The sequence below is a fragment of the Hippoglossus stenolepis genome, chromosome 21, assembly GCF_022539355.2.
Source record: "Hippoglossus stenolepis isolate QCI-W04-F060 chromosome 21, HSTE1.2, whole genome shotgun sequence".
NCBI classification, from domain to species: Eukaryota; Metazoa; Chordata; class Actinopteri; order Pleuronectiformes; family Pleuronectidae; genus Hippoglossus; species Hippoglossus stenolepis.
In genome coordinates, this window is record NC_061503.1 from 3,635,851 (window position 1) to 3,660,741 (window position 24,891).

The following is a 24,891-nucleotide window of genomic DNA, read 5'->3' on the forward strand; positions in this document are numbered from 1 at the left end:
TCTCCACATATGTGTGTAAAGCAGGGACAGGGCACAGCATTTGTAACCGCTGCTGTTCTGCACAACCATAGGGTGGAGGCTAAAAAGCTGACATTTCCACTGGGGCGCATGGATTAACAACCTTGGGAACAAATGCAGGATTCGGCCCCAAGGTTCCCTGGGGTGAACCGCATAAATGCTGAATGTACAGATAAAGGGTAAATATCACTGACACGTTTAGCTGTAGCCAAAGCCAATAACAGAGCCAACTTCAGGGATAATGTTTTCATGTCCACGTTATCCAGTGGTTCAAACGGGTGACTAAAGAGGGCTCCCAGCACCACTGTTAGATCCGAAGATGGTGACATAGGGTTACTGATGGGCAGCAATCTCCTAAAACGACAAACCAGGGGGTGTTGGCCTGCTGGTTTTCCATCAAATCTAACATAGCTAGCAGAAATAGCTGCCAATTAAAAGAAAATGCCCTCTTTTCATCAATTAAGTCCTGCAGGAAGGACCGGATTTTACCAACTTGACATCAAAAAGGGATTTCCTGTGCCTTAGCACACTAATCCTTAAACATTCTCCACTTACAGTCATAGAGAGACCTAGTGGATGATGCTCTGGCATTCTGAATTGTGTTACCAACACTCACGATTAAACCACTCACGGGCCAAACCCACAGGGCGAGCCGCTCTGGATGACGGTGAAATATCTGTCCGCGCGCTTAGGAGAGCAGGTCTCTGCCCAGCAGGAGAGGTAATTAGTGACCGTGGAGGAGCTGTTTCACTTCCGCCAGCCAGTGCATGGACGGCCAGCTAGGGGGCGATCAAAATCAGTGACAGGCGATTCTCCCGCACCCTCAGCAATGTCGGTGGAATCAACGCCAGAGGTGGAAACGCGTAGAGCGGGACGGGCAGCCACTCGTGTGTTAACGCATCCACCCCCAGCGGTGCGCTTTGGTCATGCAGGGAGACGAACAGTGGAAAACGGGACCAAATCTGATCTACTACAGCTGGATGAAGTGTCCACTTCTCATAGAGAGGATTTCCCCTGGACAAAAGGTCCGCACCCAGATTCTAAATCCCGGGAATGTGGGTCACTCTCACGGTGAGGAGATGCACCTCGCCCCATAATATCAGTCTGCGTGCAAGATTGTGTAACTGTGGAGAACGATTGATATACATACGGCACCGTGGTCGTATTGAACGTCCTCACTTCAGATTAAACCATCTTGTCCTTTCTGGTAATACCAACATCGACATGCACTTCCCCGCTGCCTGTACAGTGCAACACTGGACGGGTAGGCAAAAGCGCGGGAATATGGTGATCTCACCCCACGCAGAACTTTCTGGCACGTCGGCTATGTTGTTCTCATACATACCGGGTGGGGGTTCCTCGGTAGTGGCACTGGAAAGGATCGGGCATGCTAGTTGTCAGCGGAGACTCTTCGCTGTGAAGCGTGATGCAGCCCGAAACACGCAAGCAGACCTGGTGTCCTTGCTCGAAATTGTATTTCCACAGGTGCACAGGCGACGGGCATCGCCTTGCTCCGAGGTGGAGGGAAGCTTTGCAGCTTGGACCATTTAGATTGGTGTGCTAAAGGGAAGCGAATTATCTGGAGTGATAACTCTGTTAGCTGGCTCCGATGGTAGGCACTGTGGTGACCGCAGGCTCCCGGTGCAGTTAGCTTGCTAGGAAGTTAACACGCTAGCTAGTTTTAATAAAACTACCTATGGTGAAGGCAGTCGGATTAGCGTCCCTTACCACTAGCATCCAGCGATGGAGGTGTTAGCTCTGTTCTATGGACAGTAGCTAGTTAGCATCAACGCGGATCAGACTAGCTTGTTCGTGAAGAGATGTTTTAATGACATGTGATGCCACGTCAGCCTTATTTAAGGAGTGGCACCTTGACGCGGACGTCACGACTGCCAGCCACTCAGGGCTGGCGAATTGGTATAAGTGCTTCTGTGAACATGCACGAGGGGGTGTATCCCATAGTGAGACATCGAAACTAATGCTAAGAAAGAGAACCATTTATATGTATGTATATTTACAATTACTTGTTTTATTTATATGCCTAATTTGCTACTAACAAGCTCTATATTTTATAGTTCCACCCATATATATAATATAGATAACATGACTTCTTCCCAAGAGTGAAGCAAAAGTGTTTCGAGGGGATTAGAACATGGAAAAAGGACATTAAGCGACTTCACGTTAAATCATTTTTTCTAAAAGTTGTTTTCTGTCATTTTAGGTAGTTCTCATCACACTGATGTTTTGTGGACGCAAACACTTCACCCAACCCTCCATCAGCATGGTGGTGAGTAGATAATGAGTGAACTTTCATTTTTGGCTGAACTACCCACACTGACCACAACAGAGTGCTGGTTGCCTGTTTGCGAGATTTGCGTTCCACATACAAGTACATAGCATAAAACAGTAGTTGAGTAAAAGTACTTAGTTACTTTCCAGAAACTAATGCAATAAATGGAGTCCCCATCCCTCTCTTTGTATCAGTAAGCAGGGGTTAGCAGGGGTAACTGGTTAGCTTTGGATTGTCGGTTAATTCGATTTTGACGGTTACAGGCAGAGTTGGTATTTATCTTTCAAATCTGCTAAATACTTAAGTCTTTACTGACTGTAGTACTTATACCTGGTACTTGATCAAATGTACTTGGATGACTGATTTGGAGTGATGTACAAACTTCACAGTCAGTTCATGAAGCCAGTCCCCAACCGCACAGAGAACCCATTGCTCACCTTAGCTATGGCGGATAAGAGATCCAGCGGGTTGGAGGGCATGTGCCCACAGTTCAACTTCTCCCTCATGGTCTCCACAGTGAGCGCAGTGTTTTCCCGCTTCATGAAGTACACAGCCTTGGTTCCTGGTGACGAGGAGGAGAGACAGGTGGCGGACTGGAGCGTCCCGCCGGCGGTTAAACACACGAATAGGCTCCGCCGCTCGGCTCTGTCCAGGAAGTCCTGCAGCACCTGGTGGTTCTCCTCGATGGAGACACATTTCTGCCACTTGTCCTGTTTGACTTTGAGGGATTTCAGCACGAAGTCGGCGATGAAGACCAGCCTCCGATCCTCGACAGGTGACGCCTCTGTGTTGGCTCCTTTTCCCCCTGCCTGATCTGATTGTGTCTCGGTCGCCATGGTAACCCAACAGCAGCGTAGACCCGGTCGTTGATCAGTAAGGGCAAACTCAAATCTTGGGTCTCTCCAGTAAGGGCAAGCTCAAATCGTGGGTCTCTCCAGTAAGGGCAAGCTCAAATCGTGGGTCTCTCCAGTAAGGGCAAGCTCAAATCGTGGCAGCGGTAGCTTGTGGAGGCACTTCCGATGTGTAAAGGCAGCTGCCTTTGTTGCCACACTCTTGAAAGGCATCTGCCTTTACACATCAGGCAGCTGCCTTTGTTGTCCTACTGGTTAGAGGCAACTGCCTTTGTTGCCAAACTGTTTAAAGGCAGCTGCCTTCGTTGCCACACTGTCTTAGAGTAACTAAAGCTGTTTGTGATTGATACAAACAGCTTTATCCGTATATATATCTATATACTGGTTTATGAAAGTTTATTAGATAGTTTGTTAGCTCTCGGGGGGGTTGGACTCAAAATGAAGTGTGTCTGGTGTGTCTGGTCCTAGGACCAGACACACTCTCCATTTATATATATGTTCTCGCTAGGCTGAATAAATGTATTCAGTGTTTTTGTGTTACAAGACAGCAAAGAGAGACTCAAAAAATGTTACTTTCCAATTGCTTAAACCATTTACATTTTTATTTAGTATCATAAGTTGACTTTGGCCCAAATGTTTCATAGGCATTCTCCAAGGACTCTTAGTTAAATACACTAGACTTATTGTTACTCCTTCAACTTCAATATATTTTTTATGACTTATGAACTTCTATTGTGTAAAAGCATCAGTGCATATAGACAAATGAAAAACGAAGCTGTACACAACAAACAGCTACTGACCTATTTCTTTTAACCAAGTTTTATTCTCATGTCTTCAGTATTTGTATGAATTCAGTTAACTGACAATGGCTACATGGACAGCAATATTGATACAGGCTGGCTTATCCTGTTAAAATGAAGTGAAATGTACTGATATTGAAGCAAACTGTTATTTATACTTTACTGGCTAACCAGTAATTTCAAGTACATCTCCACTAGGGTTACCAAGTACAACTTGAAAAATAAGTTAATGACAGATAGACATTCAAATTGTGTAAATAATCGCCTTGTATTTTTTTTTATGGTAAAATGGTTTGTATTTATATAGAGCTTTTCTAGTCTTGATGACCACTCAAAGCGCTTTACAGTACAGTTTTCCATTCACCGTTTCACACACACATTCGTACAGTGCATCTATTAGCAGCACTTTTTGTGCTTTTTTTTCTATGTTTGAGTAATTTGTGCAAATGCAGATCATAATAACTAAATCGAAGCATTAAATTAAAGCATTGTCTATTGTAATGACATATTGTGTCAGTGAAGGTAAATGTTAATAATGGGACCTTACAAAGGGCTACAGAGCAATAACAGACACAAGCAGCAGGTCTAACGTGTCAAAGATAGCAGGGTATTGTAGTATGGACTGGGTTAAAGTGAATTTAATAGAAAAAAATCTTTGAAGTTAAAAAGGCACCAACATTAATTGGCTAATGATACATTGGTAACAGCTTCTCACCATCATCATTTCAGACAGAGAAGTAAAGTCATAGAAAAAGTATTTTTTATGTAACTCATTGAAAAGAAAGCAGGGTTCCAGTTTCAGTCATTAAAGGTTCAGTGTGTAAGATTTAGGTGAAAGGGATCGATTGACAGAAATTTTATATAAATAATCCAAGTGTGTTTCATCTAAATTACACAAATTGTTGTTTTATGTACCCTAGAATGGGCCCTCTATATTGAAATTATTTATATTTACATCAGGGGGGGTCCACTCTATGGGGGCCGCCATGTTTCTTGTAGTAGCCTAGACGGGAGTTTACCACAGGTTCTCTTTCATGTTTGGAAGGGGAGGATGAGGTGAGGGGTATTCAGCTGCAACATGCAACTTCATCACTTTATGTCACTAAATTCTACACACTCTTTAAGAATCATGTTCCATTGACATCCAACTCTCTATCAACATCTGAAAATGATGTCTGGATAAAGGTCATTACACAGAAAGACACACCATTCCCGTTGGCATCAGAAACTGGTTACATCACCCTGGCAGTCTTGACATGATTTGCCCTGAGACTGTTCTGTGGATCTCTACAACTGACTTAGTATTTGAAATATAAAACACCATAGGCTGACACACCTTGAAATTGTCTCTACTGCGTCACCTCAAGCTGCTAGACCAAAGACAAGTGAAGTAAAGACCTTTTCCTCTAATTTTGGAGACAAATGGAAACTAACTAAATCCATTCCAAAAACGATCTGATTGGCATATCTGCTGAAAAAGACCAGATATTGAATCAGATAAAGATATGCACAAAAGGCTACATAAATATACATGTATTTTGTACCGGAATGTACAGATGGTAATGGGAAACCTAGTGTGAGTAGCCCAAGCCCTCATCTACATTATGTGCTGACTAGTCTCACTTCTTTTTCCATCGTGACTGGATTTCTTTGGCTTTGAAAAAAATATTATTATGTCATCTGTTCTGTGTCGCTGTTAGGAGTCTGAAGTGTGGCAGAAGCACGTCTTTTAAATGATCAGTAGAGCAAATATAAGAATTAACATTGCATGGGCCCATAAAATGCTTTAAAAAATCTTAATAAAGTTTAACTACACCCCAAAACATTTCTTTCAGATGAAACCCAATATATCTAAATATTTAGTAAAGAAAATATTTATTGGGGAATTTGGCCACATTCAAATATTGTAATAAACCTTGTCTTGGATGTGAGAACAAAGAGAGCCTGCACACAGAATGAGTGTACTGCGTACACAATAAAAGGAAGAGGAGTATCAGGAAATGATAACCTTTATTAATATTATTAATAAATTCATACAGCCACGGCTTTGCACACAGGGTTAATTGATCACAGTCTGGGTACTAGACTCCCCCCAAGTGCCACCCATATGGGCAGACAACTAGTGTAAGGGCACTGCCAATCTAAATCACAGCACATGGGAGTTACACAATATTAGAACACTGCAACCTAATACAGCACTGCAACCCAAACAGGAATTACACCCCCTCAGGGCACAACACACAATATTACAACACAGTAAACTCCCTTCACACTACAAACTTGCACGTGCTATCAGGCCACATACAAAGGCACCTAAGGATCTAATCAAGGTCCCTCAGCTGTTTTCTCCCACAATGGTACTAGGCTTTAAGCTAGCCCTTTCAAAATCAATAACATTTAACATAAATCACAAAGGACATAACACACATTACTTCAAAAAGAACAAGTCTATTAAAACCACTTAACTCTCCCTGGGTGCAGGACCCTCCCCCGGGAGGTCTGTGCTTAAGTGCTAGTCCGGCTTCAGTCAAAGTCTGCTGTGGGGAACACCGCCGGTCCAATGCAGTGAAGCGTCTCTACGTACTGCAGGAGAGCCTCTTCAACAGGCTGGAGAGGGGACAAAGGCACTCTAGTTTCCCTGCTACCACTGTCTAAACCCTACCTGATGTCCTTGGCGCGTCTCCTGCAATGTCTGCTGTCCTCCCTGCCTCTCTCCTTCCCCGGCAACCTGCTTGGGGCCGATGCCCTCTCCTGCGATGCCTCTCTCCTTCCCGGGTGCCCCAGCTGAAGGTCTCTGCGCTTTCCACCTCTGAATCTGCTTCCTCCCCAAATCGTTATCCCCTGAACTGAATACTGATAGATTCTGGTACAGCAAATCACGGATGGCTGCCAATTCAGGGGTCCCAAAACCTTTCTGATGTAGCCCAAGATGTGTTGACAACTTATCAGTCGTTGCTGATAAACGTGAAACACCCCCGTCTCTGCCACCCCCAAAGTGTTCTGCCTTACTCCCTACTGCAAGATCAGTGTGCAACATCCCAACTTTCGTTTCTTCCTCCAAGGTGAGAGTGTAATAGGTTACGTTGAAGACCCGAACAGGCAGGATGCCCTGTTCCACCCTACAGACAACCCGTGCCACCATAACATTACACTGATTCAGCAGGCTCGAGAATTCCCTTTCGAACAAGCCCGATAGCATTTTCTACTCTACAAGTAATGATGGCTTTGCTGCCGGGGGGAATTACGGTTTCTAGGGGGCCTGTGACAGCTTGTGGCTTTTCCTTATCTGCCCGCACAATAAGGGGCAATGATTTACCCATTACCCTACATTCATTTTTCCCAAAGTCCACCACTGCCCCATACTTGAGGAGGAAGTAAAATCCTAGAGAAGGTTCCGGAGATGGAACACCAAAAACTCTGCAACTAATGCGAGAGAATCAAACTGACACACAGTGTGCCACTTTCCTAGGATTCCCATCCACCCACCATTTGCCCAACCTCCTCAAAAGCATTCTCAAACTCCCTAGCACTTTCATTTGCCCAGCGTCGGCAGGCAGTAAAGATAGACTAAGATCTTGTCTCTTGTACAAGTGGAGAAATACAGATCAATTATTCTTGGTGCTCAGAACAGTAACACGCTGATAAACATTGAGTGAACTACGTATAAATCTTAGGCAATAAGTCACAAACAGCGGTAGTTACGCTCAAACAGGGTGGCAGCAGTGGTAAGTGCCCCAAAACAGCTGTGACAACTGACAGCTGCCTCAAATGGCGGCAGCTGCCTTTACAAATCAGTGGCAGTTTCTGTTGCCACAGGAATTGCCTCTAGGAGCTGCCGCTGCCACGATTTGAGCTTGCTGTCTCTCAATCAACTTCTCCCTCATGGTCTCCGCAGTGAGCGCAGTGTTTCCCTGCTTCACAAAGTACACAGCCTTGGTTTTGTGCGGCGTGGAGGAGAAACTGGCGGCGGCCTGGAGCCTACAGCCGGAGGTTAAACACACCAAGAGGCTCCGCTGCTCGACTCTATCCAAGTCCTGCAGCACCTGACGGTTCTCCTCGCTGGAGACACATTTCTGCCACTTGTCCTGTTTGACTTTGAGGGACTTCAGAACGAAGTCAGCAATGAAGAGCAGCCTCCTCCATGTTGGCTCCTCTGTCCCCGATGAGTGCCTGAACTGATTGTGTCTCGGTCTCCATGGCAATGCAGCGGCAGCGTAGACCCGGCCGTTGATAGTGAAGGAGGAGGACCTGGATCTGACCCTGGATCAGACCCTTAAATCAAAGACATGAAATAAGAGAGCAACAAGAACACATTAGCAATAAAAACTAAAATTTAGGATAAAAACAAGCAAAAGGTATGAAATAAGTAAAAAAAAAAAGATGCTAGTGCTTCACTGTGCAGCATATAAAGTGCCTGTCTGTCTAACATGTGTATTGGCATGTGTATCGCTGTAGGAGACGTGTCCATTTAAATTACTCCTCCAGTTTAAAGTTTAAAATGCTCTACTTTAATTGTATGACTATAGTTTATTTAAGATACATTTACTTCAAACTTTTCAGATATGTTGGGTTTATGGCAAGTCAATTTTACTTGATACTGGCAAGTGAGTTGTACTGGATATTACAGCTGTAAAATGTACTTAAAAAGTTATTGTGCAAATTGTTAGGAGGATTTCATCAAGTGAATCCAACAGGTTATATCTTTAAGTGTTCCCTGCGTACAGCCAGGCATTATAAAATGGCTAAAATATCTGGACCAACCATATTAAATATTAAACCAAGTGTGGATGAACCGTCTCATCTCCATTATCTTGTTCTAGAAATAATGAGGAAGTTCTTCACATCTTCCTGGGGAGGATTTGACTGTCTGGGAACCAATCACAGAGATTCTAGTTTTACAAATAATTCCAAGATCATGACTCCGTTCAGTATCAGTTGTGATAAAAACAAGGTGCTTGCTTCACTGATTGAACACTGATCAGAAATCGGAAGCAAGGAGTCACCATGTTTATCCTCCTTCCATTTCAGCATCGACTTTGTGTGTGTGTGTGTGTGTGTGTGTGTGTGTGTGTGTGTGTGTGTGTGTGTGTGTGTGTGTGTGTGTGTGTGTGTGTGTGTGTGACTGAAGGTATGAGTCATTCAGATTGTCCAGAAGCAGCAACTAAGGAGGTTCAGTTCCTCTGAATGGACTTTGAAGATTAAGATGACAGACCAAAGAGAACCATCGCAGCCAGGCTTTCCATTTCAGAATCATAGGAGCCGCCCGCTCGTTGATATGAGGAAGGCCACGTCCAGCTGGGTGGCTGGATACTGGAACACATAAACCAGGAGGGTCTTACTCACAACTTTCAGATCAGTCAGAGGAATTAAAGCAAGACTGCTGGAGAACAACAATCGGTAAAGTTGTTGATCAATACTCAGTTCTGCTCACAGGTTACCAGATCTGGAGTGACAAAACAAAATCAGATTTTGACATTAATTATAAATGAACAATCGATTGTTATAACATCCACCAAAGATGTTGTGTTTTCGTCTGCATGTCTGTCTGTTAGTTAGCAGGATTATGCAAAAACTACTTATTACCATGAAACTTGGTGGAAGGATGCAGTGTGGGTCAGAGAAGAACCCATTATATTCAGTGTGGATCCAGAAGTTAATTTTCACTTTCTTTAACATTGCAAGATAGGAGGTTTTCTTTGATTTCTCCGAGAATAAATCCTGAATCTTGATGAAATAAAAAATCTGGCATGTTTAGGCGACTGATATTGATGAGTGTGTGTAATTGGGTGAAGCTCAAAATAAAAATCCAGATCTGGTGACTTTAATTGTGGTTTTATAAATTGTTGGGCCTTGGTGCAGGTATGTGCTCTACTGCGTGCAAGACATCTAAAGAAGAACTAATATGACAATGATTGTGGACACATATATACAATGCTCAGATGAAAACAAATGAAACCATGTTTATGCCCTTCCCTTTAAGGGTAGTGTTGGGGCTGGAGCCAATCCCAGCTGACATTGGGCAAGAAGCCATGGACACACTGCGAGTCCAGTACAGGGCTGGCATGTTGAGAAAAACCACCATTCACATCTAAGGGTAATTTGGAGCAAGTGTCCGTAAGCCCAGAATTTCATATAAGACACGAACTGAGGTCATTTACACCACGCTTTTAGCCTAAATGTCTAAAAGTGTTTTGTGGACTCAAACACTTCACCCACCCCTCCATCGGCACAGTGGTGAGTAGGTAAAGAGTGAATCTTCCTTTGAAGCTAACCTGCATGTCAGACTGTGGGAAGAAGCCACAGTACCTGGAGAACATGAAGACCCTTAATGGCAGGTGTGAACTTTCTTTATGTGAGTGCTAAACACAGGGAAATGGTAAACGGTCTGTATTTATATTGCACACTTCTAGTCTTGATGACCACTTAAAGTGCTTTACAGTACAGTTTATACCAGAAGTCTGTGATCGAACCCCCGACCTTCTGACCAGAGGACCACTCTGCAACAGCGTGGCAGGCAACGTTTTTGCTGTGTGTGTGTGTGACTAAGTTATTGTGTGTGTATGTCAGCTTGACCGTTCTCTCATTATTTAGCCTTGAATGTGAGACATAATGATTGTTCCAGCTGGCTAAGCTGCAACTCCTAATTTTTTTTGATAACTCACAGCCTTGACTTTTATGCTTATCTCAAATCCACCCACTGTGTTCTAATAAATATTGGCACTGTTTTTAAATCAGTGCCACTCGGAAACCTTCTGTTGTCAGTGGGGACACTTTGCAAAGGTTTATAATAAAAGGGCTAACCCTAACCCTAACCCTCATCTTTTATTTTGTATCAGGTTTCCACCACAAAACTTGGTGCCAGAAGTGAGATCTCTCGTGTGAGTTTTTCCGAGCCCCAGAGACGGTGACTGATCATCCTGAAAAGAAGTCCAGCCTCAACCTCTCACAAAGGGTTTGGAGACGAGAGGACCTGAGTTCGGGGACTGGACTCATCGCTGAGATCCAAGAACCTTAAAAGGTGAGAATCTGAAATATTGGTCACAGCTGCAACAATTATAGTTCAGTCCAGACCACTTTCCTCGAAGAAAACTTTATATGGCTCGGCAAAGTTACATTTGATGGTATGGCTCTGTTGTGGGACCTCCCTGGCCTTCCACATGCATACGTTGAGAGCCTAGGACAGAGAGAGCACACCTCCCTGTCTGGGACCTGAGTGAGAACTTTGGAAGTTCTCTGGTGACTGATGAGTGATTCTAACACCTAGAAAAATAATCTGGGTTTATTAAGGTACCGGGTAACAAGGTAAAGGTGCTGAGAAAAAGGGAAAGGCTTAACTTTAAGCAAATGTTGATTGTGACTAAAGAAAAAGCGATTGAGAACACGAAATGGGAAATTCAAAAAGCAAAGAACAATTAAATGATGAAAAAGTCAGGCCCGATTGGAATGCTGTGTTATTTAATAATGATGAAGAGTCAGTAATAATTAAAAGAAATGGCAATTGAATGTGGTTTTCCGCAATTGAGGAGTTTTAGTTTAAGACAATTTGAGGTTAGGATACAAGATAAGGGAAAAGGAAAAAGAGAAGTTGTTTTAAATGAGATTGGTATGCAAATAGTATGTGGTTGAATTAAGTTGAATTAATGTGTGTCTCAGCGTGTTAAGATACAGGACTCCGACCTCGACACAGCCCCGCCTGTGGAGGCCGCCCCGTCAGAACAACAGTCGAGACCAGAGGGGCGCAGGAGCAGCTGAGGCTGAACACCCGGAACCAGCTCCACCACCATATGGTCCAGACCTCCAACGCCAGCCTCTGGACCCTCTGTCTGAATTAGAGGAGGCCGCCAATACCAGGCCTACTCAGGAAGAACAAATCGTCTGACCCAGAGAGTCCAGGCTCACTGCTATTAACCCACCACTTTCAAGTCCATCTTACAAAGGGAATAATACAGTCTACGGGGAAACAGTTTTTGTCCATAGACCTTGGACAACCTCAGACATGTCCACAGCCACGACTCACTTGCCAGAACCAAGAAACAATCTGCGAAGATTTAATTGTTTTCTGCAGAGTTCAGATCGACTGTGTTTGAAATAAGGAGAGTGTTGAGGGTAAAGATGGGCTCAGACTGGTCAAAGGTGATATGGGATGAGGATGGAAATGCACTATATGGGTCGGCAGTGACCCAACTGTGTGAACGCATCAGTGAGGCGTTTCCAGCCAAAAAAAAAACGTTCCCTGATTCAATTGTATTGGATTTGCAGCACTGTTTTCCTCCGAAACTCCAAACGTGTTTTGAGGACTCAAACGATGATGGCTCCGGGGCTGAGCTGCCACGAGGCCTGCAGAAGCTGCTGGACAATGTATGTTTAGTTGTTTGAATTTAAGTTTGCTCCTGTTAACCAATAAAGATGTTGAAACCTGAATGGTTTGTCGCTGGCTGTGTTTGGGAGACCCCAGTGGCAACATCGCTTGGGCCATTGTTAAACATTAACAGGACTTTTACCTAATCAGCAAGTAAGTTGTGTTAAATATGTGCATGGACTCGCCCTAGTTTGTGCGTTTTGTTTTTAACATTCGGGAGTCTGTCTATTGATCTCTGTGAATGTTGTTTTTGTAGTAACATAACTTTATCCACGTATTATGGACAGACAAGCTCAGAAAACGAAAAAGAACAATTTGGAATAAATATATATGGTTTTATAAAGTATAGTTTTCTTTCCTACATTTTCAGCTGTATTTGTGTATAAATAGTAGAAAAATATTTATTAATTTCAATATCTCCTCACATAATGCACAAATACAGTATACATCCTCATGCAATCTCAATCACCTTCCAAATAATATGTTCCATCTGTGTTAAAAGGTGTATGTTATCTAAATTAAATTTTCATTTATTTGGCTATTATATAATTTCACATGTTCTCTTGTCGACCTCATTCTGACTATCAGCTGCTGTAACGAGTGAATTTCCCTGGTATGGGATCAATACAGTTTATCTTATCTTATCTTATCTTTAGATAAGTAATGACAAGTTAATACGACAGGATTTTTGTCATTGCGTCAGGAGTTGTGTTTTTTAAGTTGTCATTTGAAAAAGGATGAAGGTGAACATGATTTATGAGCTTACCATTTGACATTTTGTTTAGATCTCTCTTTCGATCAATCAAATTGTATCTGTACAGCCCATATTCACAAATCACAATTTCTCTCACAGGGCTCAACAAGGTGCGACATCCTCTGCCCTTAACCCTCAACAATAAGGAACGACTATCAAAAAAAAAACACTATTTACAGGGGGAAAAACGTAGAGACCTCAGAGAGCCACATGTGAGGGATCCCTCTCCCGGGATGGACAGAAGTGTGATAGATGCAGCGTGTAATTGAACACATCATCAAAATAACAGTATTTACAACATTGATTAGAAGAAACAGTTTGTAACATAATGGAAAAGTGTGTCAATGTTTGAAGTATTTATACATAAGAACATTTCTGATAGAGATTAAGGGAGCAGCAATGACAAATGAATTGAGAAGTTATTGGTAGAATATGTGAGTAGACACATTGTACACATTACTCTACAGGAAGTGTTTCCTTCAGTTTAGTTCGGAGACAGGACATGGGGTTGTAATCCACACCTGTCACCAGCAGGGGGCTGCAAAGTTCTTTAATTATCTCATTCTCGTCTGAGGCATGGAATCAGGCAACACATGTCACAATGAAGACTCCACGTCATTAAAGTATCATTAATATATGGTTTAGGGGTAATACAAAAAAGATTTTCCTTTTTGTAGGTTGTGTTCTTTGTGAAGGACGAGATGTTCCACAGAACCGTGTGACCACCACTGTCTGAGGAGGTCAGATGCAGTCCTCTTGTCCTCTGGTCATGTGACATTGTCTCACATCTGTTAGCTCTAATTCAAAGCATAATTATCTTATAATTATAGAATAACAAGTGTACACGGAACAAAGGTTCCTGCAGGCATTACAAACCTATGGCAGTCAAACTTTCCTAAATGTTTCTGTTGGATCAGCTCATCTTATCCACCGAGCATTGCCCAAGGCTGTTTTCATTGCATTTTACTTTCTGTTTTGGCAAAAACCTATTGAAACTTGGTGGAAGGGCGGGTTTGAGAGTGGATTTGATTAATAAAGGTGGTGAATTTGGTGAAAGCCTTCTTGGATCTGAACCAGTTTTTGTAGAACAGACGCACTCGTCGCTGACGTGCTCAGCAAAGACGGTCTTGAAATAACGCAGGCCACAGGGTGTGTTGACGTATCACTGATCCAGATTCATTTTCACTTTCTTTAACGTAGCGAGCAAGGGGCATTTTTTTTTTTTCTTTTGCCAGATTTGTTATTTCTATCAAGATCCACGAATTATTCTTTGAGAAATCAAAGAAAACCTCTTATCTTGCAATGACCCACACTGCATCCTTCCACCAAGTTTCATAATAATAAGTCCAGTAGTTTTTGCATAATCCTGCTAACTAACAGACAGACACGCAGACGAAAACACAACATCTTTGGTGGATGTTATAACAATCGACTGTACATTTATAATTAGTGTCAAAATCTGATTTTGAGTATTGATCAACAACTTCAACAATTGTTGTTCTCCACCAGTCTTGCTTTATACATTCCTGGTTTATGTATTCCAGTATCCAGCCACCCAGCTGGACGTGGCCTTCCTCATATCAACGAGCGGGCGGCTCCTATGATTCTGAAATGGAAAGCCTGGCTGCGATGGTTCTCTTTGGTCTGTCATCTTAATCTTCAAAGTCCATTCAGAGGAACTGAACCTCCTTAGTTGCTGCTTCTGGACAAACTGAATGACTCATACCTTCAGTCACACACACACACACACACACACACACACACACACACACACACACACACACACACACACACACACACACACACACACACACACACACACACACACACACACACACACACACCTTCTTTCATGCTGCACTGTGACATGCACACCCATAAGACTAAAGACGGCAAAGAAACCTTTCGATGCCATGTCACTGACAATCCTGTTTCACATCCCAGATCAGAACAGTGAACGGATCATGTCCACGTTGTGTTTTCTGCAGCCAAATTCCATCAAACAGCAACGTGAATGCAGACGTTGCCTGTGCAGTTTGATAACTTCAATCTGTCTTTGAACTTTTTCTGTCAGGTGAGTGGGTGATGATGATGCCTGTGACTTAACCACTGAGCTGGAACTTGTATCGTTGTCCAGGGGCTTCTGAAGTTTCTGATCAGACATGACACCTGTTCCAAGATTCAGGTTTTATTGGGTTTTCAGCACACGTTTGCCAAAGGAAACCATGCCGCAACCAGGAGCATGCTGTTAACAGACTTTTTAAAATATTGTATATTTATAATTCATTTCTGCCACCTTGTGAGCAACTTTGCCCATATGAGCAGTGGAGGTTTTCATTTCCCAGATCACACATCAGTAAGTTGTCTCTTGCCTTCCAAGCTGGTTGTGTTGTCACAAATCCCTGCCTCTGTTTATCCGCACCAAACTGCACTGCACTTTCTCTGGCAATTTCCCAATACACGTGTTCAACAACAGACAGACAGTTTGTGGAATGAGTAGGCAGACTTACATTGTTTTTTAAATGATCTAACTTATAGCAGTTCCAGTGGAGGGTCTTCCATGTGTATATATGTGGTTAAACCTACAAAAATCGAAAACCTTCATCAGATCAGGATGAAAACAAACTTTCACTGTCAAACTCTGTATATGTTGCACAGGGAAGCAGTAGCATCTATTTCTTTCACTTATTTTATACCTTTTGCTGGTTTTTATCCTAAATTTTAGTTTTATTGCGAACGTGTTCTTGTTGCTCTCTTATTTCATGTCTTTGATTTAATTGTAAAGCATATTTTGAGCTGCACTTTATGTACGAAAGGTGCTGTTTAAACACAATTGAATATTAAAATGAAGTATAACACTGAGCAGACTGCTTTTCTGAGAGGAGGTCACACAATGGTGGGATCACGAGTATTCACTGTTGTCTTCAGACTGAAGTGTAATGGGGGACAGCAGGTGTCAGTCAGAGGTCAGCGCGGATCCAGGGTCAGATCCAGGTCCTCCTCCGTCACTGTCAACGGCCCGGGTCTGCGCTGCCGCTGCGTTGCCATGGAGACCGAGACACAATCAGTTCAGGCACTCACCGGGGACAGAGGAGGCCAACATGGAGGAGTCACCTGCCGAGGACCGGAGGCTGCTCTTCATCGCCGACTTCGTGCTGAAGTCCCTCAAAGTCAAGCAGGACAAGTGGCAGAAATGTGTCTCCGGCGAGGAGAACCGCCAGGTGCTGCAGGACTTCCTGGACAGAGCCGAGCGGCGGAGCCTCGTGGTGGGTTTGACCGGCGGCGGGACGCTCCAGGCCGCCGCCGGTTTCTCCGCCGCGCCGCCCAGAACCAAGGCTGTGTACTTCGTGAAGCGGGGAAACAGCGCGCTCACCGCGGAGACCATGAGGGACAAGTTGACCTGCGGAGACATGTCCTCCAACCCGCTGGAGCACTTCTCCGCCATAGTTGAGGTGAGCAGTGTGTCTGTGTCTGCCTTCATGAACCGACTGTGAAGTTTGTACATCACTCCAAGTCAGTCATCCAAGTACATTTGATCAAGTACCGTGTATAAGTACCACAGTCAGTAAAGACTTGAGTATAGATTTGAAAGACAAATATCAAACTCCCCCTCTGCCTGTAACCATCAAAATCAACAGTTAAAAATTAACCAACAATCCAAAGCAGTAAGGGTTACCCCTGCTAACTGACACAAAGAGAGGGATGGGGGCTCCATTTCTTCCATTAGTTTCTGGAAAGTAACTAAGTACTTTTAGTCAACTACATTTAAGGTGGAACCATAGGCCGTATATAAAGATGGATGACGCGTCTCCCCCTTCATCCAACTATCCAGAAATGAAGCCAAATCCCACCATCTTTCCCATTTGCAGTCTTTTTATACTAATTCCACAAACGTCTGTCTGTATGTGGAACGCATATCTCGCAAACTGTTCATCTAATTGGCTGTAAACCTGGCAAGTACATTCTTAATGGCCCAGGGAAGGGATAGTTCACCCTTGAAAAGTGAAAATTCACTCTCTATCTACTCCCCCCTATGCTGATGGAGAAGTGGGGGAAGTGTTTGAGTCCACCACTTGATACATTGAAAGTTTACTCCAAAGCAAATATTTTTGTCTGCACTTAAAAACTCTTATTTCCTTACACGTTCACAGCTGCTGGTGCCGCTGCTCTCTAACAGGAGCAACCACACTGAATGGCCACAGGTAGTGTCTGAGGAGGTCGTGCGCAACGTCCACTCCCTCAAGAACGATGTGTTTGTGGTGTCAGGCCAAGTCCAAGGCAAGACACTGCTGCCTCTCCCCATGGACTTCGAGAGAGTGGAGCAAGCCGCCCTGGAGATGGGCAAAAGGTAAACAAACAGCTGGGACACAAAGGTTCGTGTCAATGCATCATTTCTCCTGCTTGTACATTCTAATGGTTTATGAAACCACACAGGGGGGGAATGGTGGAAAGATGCATCATCCACTCCTTGGAGTCAGCCGTGATTGAGTGGAGCCGTCAGATCTCTGCCGTCCTGAAGATAGACTCCTCTGGGGATCTGCTGGAAGGCAAAAACCCCACACCTGACACAGAGCTGCTCTTCTGGAAGAACAGGTCAGCACCTCAGTTATTACAGACACAAAGTATCCACTGGCAGCTCCTCAGCTCCACTTGTTCCAGGGAGGAGATTGTGTGTAAATAACACAATGTCCCTGTAGGACCTCAAAGTTGGATGGTTTTTTCAAATTTTTTTGCTGATGCTACTAATTGTTTTGATTTTCAGAGCACACTTGCGCTGTCAAGGGACAAAAGCAATTTGGTGCTCTCTTCTTTTTTATACTAACGTAGCAGAATTACATCTTAGAAAGTTTGTTCTGTTAAGGCTGCTGCACTTTAGAGGATATTAGGGCCTGATCTTAGACCCAATTTGCCCCTTCCAACAATCGTGGGGACGTTCCCGACTGGAGGTCACTCTGTGCTGATTATCTGCCCAACTAATCCTGAAGTTTGGGGTTTGCCACTGTGAAATCTTTTCCTCTAAATTGCAAGTGTGTGGTCTGACCTTCTTGCCACATCACCCCCACATTTAAAAAATTGGTCAAGAGTTAAAAATCCTCCTGTGTGCAGCAGCCCTCATCTGTTTTCTGACCTGGTTGCACCAACTCTTGATACATTCAAACTTAGCCTGGTTATAAACTAACTTGTTTGCTAAACATTTTCAGAAATGGTAGAGACCATGAATTTATTTTTCTGTTGAATAGAAAGTTAATATATTTGAATTTTTGTTGCTGAATTTTATTATAGATCTGACGAAAATGCCATTATTCCCTTTGTTACTATGCCTTTGTATTTGCATGCCTGTTGGCTTACTTAATTGTTAGATGCTAGAGCTTTGAGACTCCAACAATAATGTTTACATTAGCAACCATGTTGCTGTTGCCTAGCAGCTGTGTTTTCATGTCCTAACCACTTAAATGCCAACCACTGTGTACACAACTTCTCACATTGTAGCTCACAAGCTCCATTTAAAGGTAGAATTACACTCAACAGAAACACAATACACACCAAATTCCACAATATACTACACTGCTAATGTTTCACTTAATGATTATACTTTGATTAGGTTAGCATAGTCAGATCCCCCCCCAATCAATGTAAAGTACATTCAATCTTCTAACTCTGAAACACAAGCTCTCTGTGACTGTATAATTCAAGCACAATACAAATCAAAGTAAGTTAATATGACCCTAAACTGTTACTTTTTGTCAGTAGAGCTTACACCCAACTTAATAAATCACATGTCTTAAAAAGTTTTAAAATAGGTGCTGCAACAATCCAGTGTTTGTCTACAAATGTGACAGGAACCTTTCTGTCTTCCATCTTTCTTTTTCCCACTTGAAGATATGCAGATTTGGAGGGTATCCATTCCCAGTTAACATCCTCTGAAGTGAATAAGATGGGGAAGCTGTTGGAGGCTGCGGAGAGCAGCTATTTCCCTGCTTTTACAAACATGCAACAGAACGTTTCTGCAGGTAATGAATCTGTACATCTGACCTGAGAGAAACATGTAATTAGTCTTGGGTCTCTGAGGTGCAGCGTGTATCTGGTTGAGGCATGATTTGAGATGATTCATCACCATCTTCTTTTTCACACGTGGTGGTTGAACTGACTTTGATCACATTTTCACTTGCCAGCCTTGGAAGAAGCAAAGGACATCAGCATCTACTTGATGCCCCTCAAGGGCCTGTTTGAGGACATGGAGAGCATGGAGTTTCCTGAAGTCAGACGTCAGATTGGCCCTTTGATGCACACAGTGTGCCTGGTGTGGGCAAACTCCAGACACTACAACACACCACAACGCCTCATCCTTCTGTTGCAGGAGACCTGCAACCTCCTCATACAGCAGGTCAGCAGCAGTTATACCTTTCTTTGTTTTATTTTTGTTGTAAAGATTTGAGACGTAACTATATGGATATTAGGTAATAATAGTAATTAGGGAGTAAAAGATTACCAGCATCGATTTATCAGCCAATGAATATGAAGCTTGAGATTTTATAATTCAACCATAGCCTTTATTATAAATAACTTTAAATATCAGACAACTTAAATACAACAAAATACATAGAACTTAAATTACAAAAACATAATATACATTTATAAAAATTATAATATTTTTTCTTTTTACATAAAATGTAAAATAATAATAAATGCAGATTTTTCTCCATTGTTTATTCTGTACAATGATAAAACATAAACGCCAGCAGTGATATGTCTGTGAAAGGCCAACCAATATATTACTCGGGCTCAAATAACAATCTTTGTTGCTCATTAGTTATCACCGTTGTGTTTCTGACCTGTAATTGTCAGAGGTCACCTTTCAGTACAAAGTAGGTGAGTGCTGGTTTTTTTGGTTGGATTTCCTGTTGATGAAGTTTCACTTTCTGTGGGTTTGAATGCTTTATGTCTAGTTCAGTTACTCTGTGTTCAGTTTATTGGACACAAAAGTAATTTGCTGCTGAAAATGCACAGTGCATCAGAAAAGTTTTCCCGGGAAAGACTAACAAGCCAGCAGTGTTAGATAAACCCTCTAGCGGGGCATTTGACAAACGTTTTCACAAGCCTCTCCAAAGTTCCTCTCTCTCTCTTTGAATTGTGTATCCTGGGACATTTATGTGACACAGCGGTTTACAGAGGGCAGTCTCAATTTACTTCAGTCCTTCCTGGAAAACATATCCTACCCATGATGTCCGTGTGTGAGTTGGTGTGACATAGGCTATCAAAGTTATCTACCTACTTAAACGCATGTGATGAATTCCATATGAATACAAATTGAATCAACATGCATCCAGCACTCTGAAGCAGGCAGTGAGGGCGGGACATAAACCAGGTAGGATGAACACAAAGTTTTCTAACTCCACTCTGCACCATAGACTGCACACACCACGTCCAGCAATAAAAACAATATAAACAATAAAAAGTATATTGTAGGTGTGTTTGAGGAGTAGAAGTAAGAAGTAGGCTCTGGAGCATTACCACAGGCCAAGCCAACATCCAAGTCCACACAGATATGTTCAGAACAGGAACTGCACTCGTATAAAAACGATAATAACAATAAAATAAAGGGTTATTTGCTTTCTTGCCAGGAGTTGGATAAGAATATCGATACCACTCTCAATGTATTTGTTAAGTATTTAGCTAGTACCAGGAGGATGATTGGCTTAGCTTTAGCATAAATGATGAAAGAAATCAAGCATTTTAAGGGACTGATATGCAACTGCAGCCAAATGTATGGGATGTCGCTTATTGTCACCTATAGGGAGTTGCATTATGCTGTCTTTATGCTTTAGCACATTTGTATTGTAAGCCCAACTACCCCCATCTTCTGGAATAGGTGTAAGGGCCTTAACATAGTTTTTACATATTACAAAGGCTAACCATGTTTTTTCAAAGTTTCTTAATGAGCCTTTCAGAGGAAATCTTATATTCTCTTACTTGATATAGGGCAATACATCCTTCATCCATCTGCCATGGTTAGGTGGCAAGACATGTTTCCATTTAAGGAGTGCACGGTGTCTAACAATATGATTCTGTTAAGAAACAGTGGAATGGAAAGTCCGCACCAGATATGTCTCTTTGCTAAGCTAGCGTTTGTGCAATGAATATGATATAAAAGCTAACATTGTATAAGTCTGTGTTTGGCACATAATGAGGAGGTAACTATTTCCCAGCAAAGTCTCCCACGTCCTGCCTGACAGCTCCAGCCCCAGATCCTGCTCCCAGGCCACTTCAAGACTGATAAGAGCTTTGTGCTTAATATAATCCATTCCATTGCGTATAATTGAAATGAGGCTCTGTCAGTTGGAATCCAAACTTACTGTAGCTGCTACTCCTCTGCAACACCAGGCCCAGGTGTTTCTAGTTCCAGATGAGATTCTGAAAGGAGAGGTCTCTGAGAGTCTCCTGACAGTGCAGACTTGCCTGGAGATCCTGCAGCTCTTCAGGACCACTTACGAGGACCGCAGGGTCAATCTGACCGAGTACCAGAGGGCCGGGAAATTGGTTAAGCCTTGGGACTTTTCTCCGCTTTTGGTCTTCTCAAGATTTGACTGCTTTATCGACAGAATCCAGGCCATTAAGGTGAGTATTTAATCAAAGGTCAGCACTTTTGGCATGAGAATTGAGATGCAGTCACTTCAGTGATACTGTAGTTGAGCTCAATCGCCCTCAACTTCCTCTCACTGTCTCCCTATAGGACATCCTGTTAACAGCTTTAGACATGTTAAAGCTGGAGAAATTGGTGATTGGAGCTGTCAGAGGCAGCGCACTCAGCCAGCAGGTCCAGCTGCTCCACCAAGAGTTTGCAGAAATTTACAAATTCATCACAGAGAAGCCCTATGACTGCTTGGACCTGAACAATACGGTACGGAGTGTGAGGATCAGTGGGTGCACAGGGGTTTCGCTCACAACTATTAAAGTGAAATGCAAGGGTTTTATGAAATACTAGACACAGGCTACTCACTCTCTACATACTTCTCAGTTTATGCTTCTTTTATTCAAGCAGGCACTACAACCTGGTCAGTCCTGCGTTTGTGGAGCAAATTGGTTTCCTACCAAAGTAGTTTTTTTCCCCCCAATACTCTTTAGTTGCTTAAACAAGTTGTTTCTGAGTAATGGCAAGAAAAGTAATTTATTTTTCGTGTAAGACCCAGTCAGTGTTCCCCTCTGGATGGCTTTGAGTCAGTGAGATGTGAAAAGGAATATGCCGTCTTGGTGCAGTCTAAGCTGTGTGCTCTTTGGGCTGCCGCTGTAGCTGTGCTTTTTGTTCCCTGTAGGAGTTTGAAGAAGATGTGAGGAAGTTCAATCTGAGGGTGGATGACATAGAGCGACGACTAGGAACCATCTTCTGTTTGGCTTTCGATGATGCCTCCGGACTGGAGCCCACCTTCAAGGTCTGGGAACTGAATCTGTCTCTTTCTAACAAATACACAAACCCCGTCACAAACGAGTACTAAAGCCCTTTTGCTTTTGATGTGTTATCTGCAGGTTGTGGATATGTTTGGTAGCTTGCTGGAACGCCCCCTAGTGGCAGCCGATGCTCTGAGCCGATACCCTCTCCTTGTCACTGTGTTTGAGAAGGAGCTGAACAGCTGTAAACTCATCTATGACAAACACATCCAGCTTACAGAGGAGCTTGGTGAGATTCAGAACAATTCCTTTATTTTTACAATTTTCATTTTAATTACTTTACAGAGACAAGAGTGAGCAAAGCTTCAACAAAATGATGGCCCCCAAAATAGAGAGTGATCGGGAGGTTAAACCATGTCGCTTCAGGACCACCATTGTGTGGTTCTTATCTCAGTCACCATTAACTTTGTAGTAAACACACTTGACTTCCTCAGGTTCGCCTGTCGTGAGTAAGAATATGCCTCCAGTAGCTGGCGGGCTGAGATGGGCCCAGAGTCTACAGAACCGCATCCAGACCCAGTTCTCCAAATTCAGACAACTCTCCTGCCCGTGAGTTTCCTCCCATCGCCAACAACACAGATTAAAAACTGAATTGGTTTGTGGTTGTTCATTTCCAGCGGTCTCACTGTGAATTTGTTGCTCTAGCTGCTCCTCTTCATAACATTATGTCAAGGTTTTTTAAAGGCCTCATAATGTTGTGGAATACTGGCCACTGGGAAGGTATTGGCTACGATTGTTGCATGGGTTGTCAGATTTCATCTTCTCTGCAGGTGTCTGGAGTCTGCGGAAGGAGCCAAGGTCATCGACAAGTATGAGGAGATGATGCAACTGTTGGACAAGTAAGTGTGGATGTTATTTTCCTGTATTACACCACTTGTCATCAGGCTTGGATGTATGTATCACTGAATAAAAGAACAGAAAGGGAGATTAAACAGAATAGACGGTGACAGAATGAGACGTCATCTTTCAGGACTGTAATAACCTTGAAAGCCAATCACATTAATCAGATATTAGCTCCCTCTGTGGCTGTGACTTCACACAGACTCAGCTTTGAACCTGCATGTTTGTGATTTTGATAGTTGAGCGTGTAACATTTATGAAAGCAGCCCCTGTGGAGTAGCATGTAGACACGCAGCTTCGAGCGTGATTTATGTTCTCATTACTGTGGCGCTGCTCCACAGATTATTTCACAGGACTCCCATAATCCCATATGTTCCTTCACTACTCACTGATGCCAAGTGAGGAATGGCCTTTTAGACCATATCCAACATCAAAAACTGCAAGATAAAGCATCCCATAGGTCAGAAAATTCTGTTTGTATGAAATCAAACAGAATTATGTTAGAGGCAAAAAGAGAGAGAGAGAGAGAGAGAGGGCATGTCTGTTTTTACACTTGTGTAGAAAAGTCTTCACAGCATGACGTTACATAGCACTCTACACATGGTAGCTGATTAAAGCTATATAGGCAGTAACATGTATCAATGAGACATTCATTTGATGAAGAATGAGAGGAGGAAAGAGAAGCTCCATTTGTCCATGTGTTGCCTGACAATCTAAGCCTATAGCAGCAGAACTAAGAGCTGGTCCAAGGCGGACCTGAACCAGCCCTAAATATATAAGAATATGATATTCTTATATATAAGATCTTAACATCAATACCAATACTTACTGGGAGCCAGTAGAGAGGCTAAAACAAGAGTGATGGGGTCTCGCCTCGGGTGAAAAGCTGACAGCTGAATTCTCTCAACATACAACCTGCAGTAAATATAGATTCTGGCTGTTGAGGGGAATCAAAGCGTAAAGAAATACAATCTTGTAAAAAGGTCTGTGTATTTCAAAAATATTTCTAGGATAGCACAAAACATGATTGACAAATGAGGGAGGACACCTTATGGAATAAAAAAAAATAACTTAACTATTTACATAAAGAAGTCAATGCTGTATCTTAAGGGATAAATCAGTTATGTGTGGAATGCCAGGATGAGGAAGAGACAGAGTGGACTGAGCATTCAAAGCTTCCACAGAATCTCCATAGAATCCCATCTGCTGCATGACCTCCAGTCTGCTTGGCTGCTTCCTGTTGGAAGAAGAAAAGAGCAAGAGATGCAGGTCAACAGAGAGAGAGAGAGAACACAACAAACAGATCAGGCAGATAATAGGTGGAAATGAGCCGGTATAGAAATATATGCTGTTTCCAAATCGGGCCCTGTCTATTACATGATAGTGAATATGTTTTGGTTTTGGACAGCTGCCAGACAAACATGTATTATTATCACTTGAATTTAAAATATCAGCAGCCAGTATATTGTTTTAGAGCTAAGATGAGGATGAATGTTAAGTTACAGCTATTCCAGACCAAGCTCAGAAAGGAGATA

The 24,891-nt window shown here is 42.8% G+C and overlaps 2 protein-coding genes across 2 annotated transcripts in view; one reads left to right on the forward strand and one right to left on the reverse strand.

Moving 5' to 3' along the window:
* Window positions 1-3,144, reverse strand: part of LOC118100907 (dynein axonemal heavy chain 9) — a 130,459-nt gene extending 127,315 nt beyond the window's left edge. Inside the window, 1 exon segment of the mRNA XM_047338422.1 lies at window positions 2,746-3,144. Coding sequence (XP_047194378.1) covers window positions 2,746-3,144 — 399 coding nt within the window.
* A 13,026-nt stretch (window positions 3,145-16,170) lies between these two features.
* LOC124851044 (dynein axonemal heavy chain 9-like) overlaps window positions 16,171-24,891 on the forward strand; it is a 96,887-nt gene continuing 88,166 nt past the window's right edge. Inside the window, 11 exon segments of the mRNA XM_047338455.1 lie at window positions 16,171-16,524; window positions 17,224-17,420; window positions 17,507-17,665; window positions 18,953-19,083; window positions 19,246-19,457; window positions 21,455-21,688; window positions 21,804-21,971; window positions 22,384-22,500; window positions 22,595-22,745; window positions 22,951-23,065; window positions 23,287-23,355. Coding sequence (XP_047194411.1) covers window positions 16,174-16,524; window positions 17,224-17,420; window positions 17,507-17,665; window positions 18,953-19,083; window positions 19,246-19,457; window positions 21,455-21,688; window positions 21,804-21,971; window positions 22,384-22,500; window positions 22,595-22,745; window positions 22,951-23,065; window positions 23,287-23,355 — 1,904 coding nt within the window. The 5' untranslated portion in view covers window positions 16,171-16,173.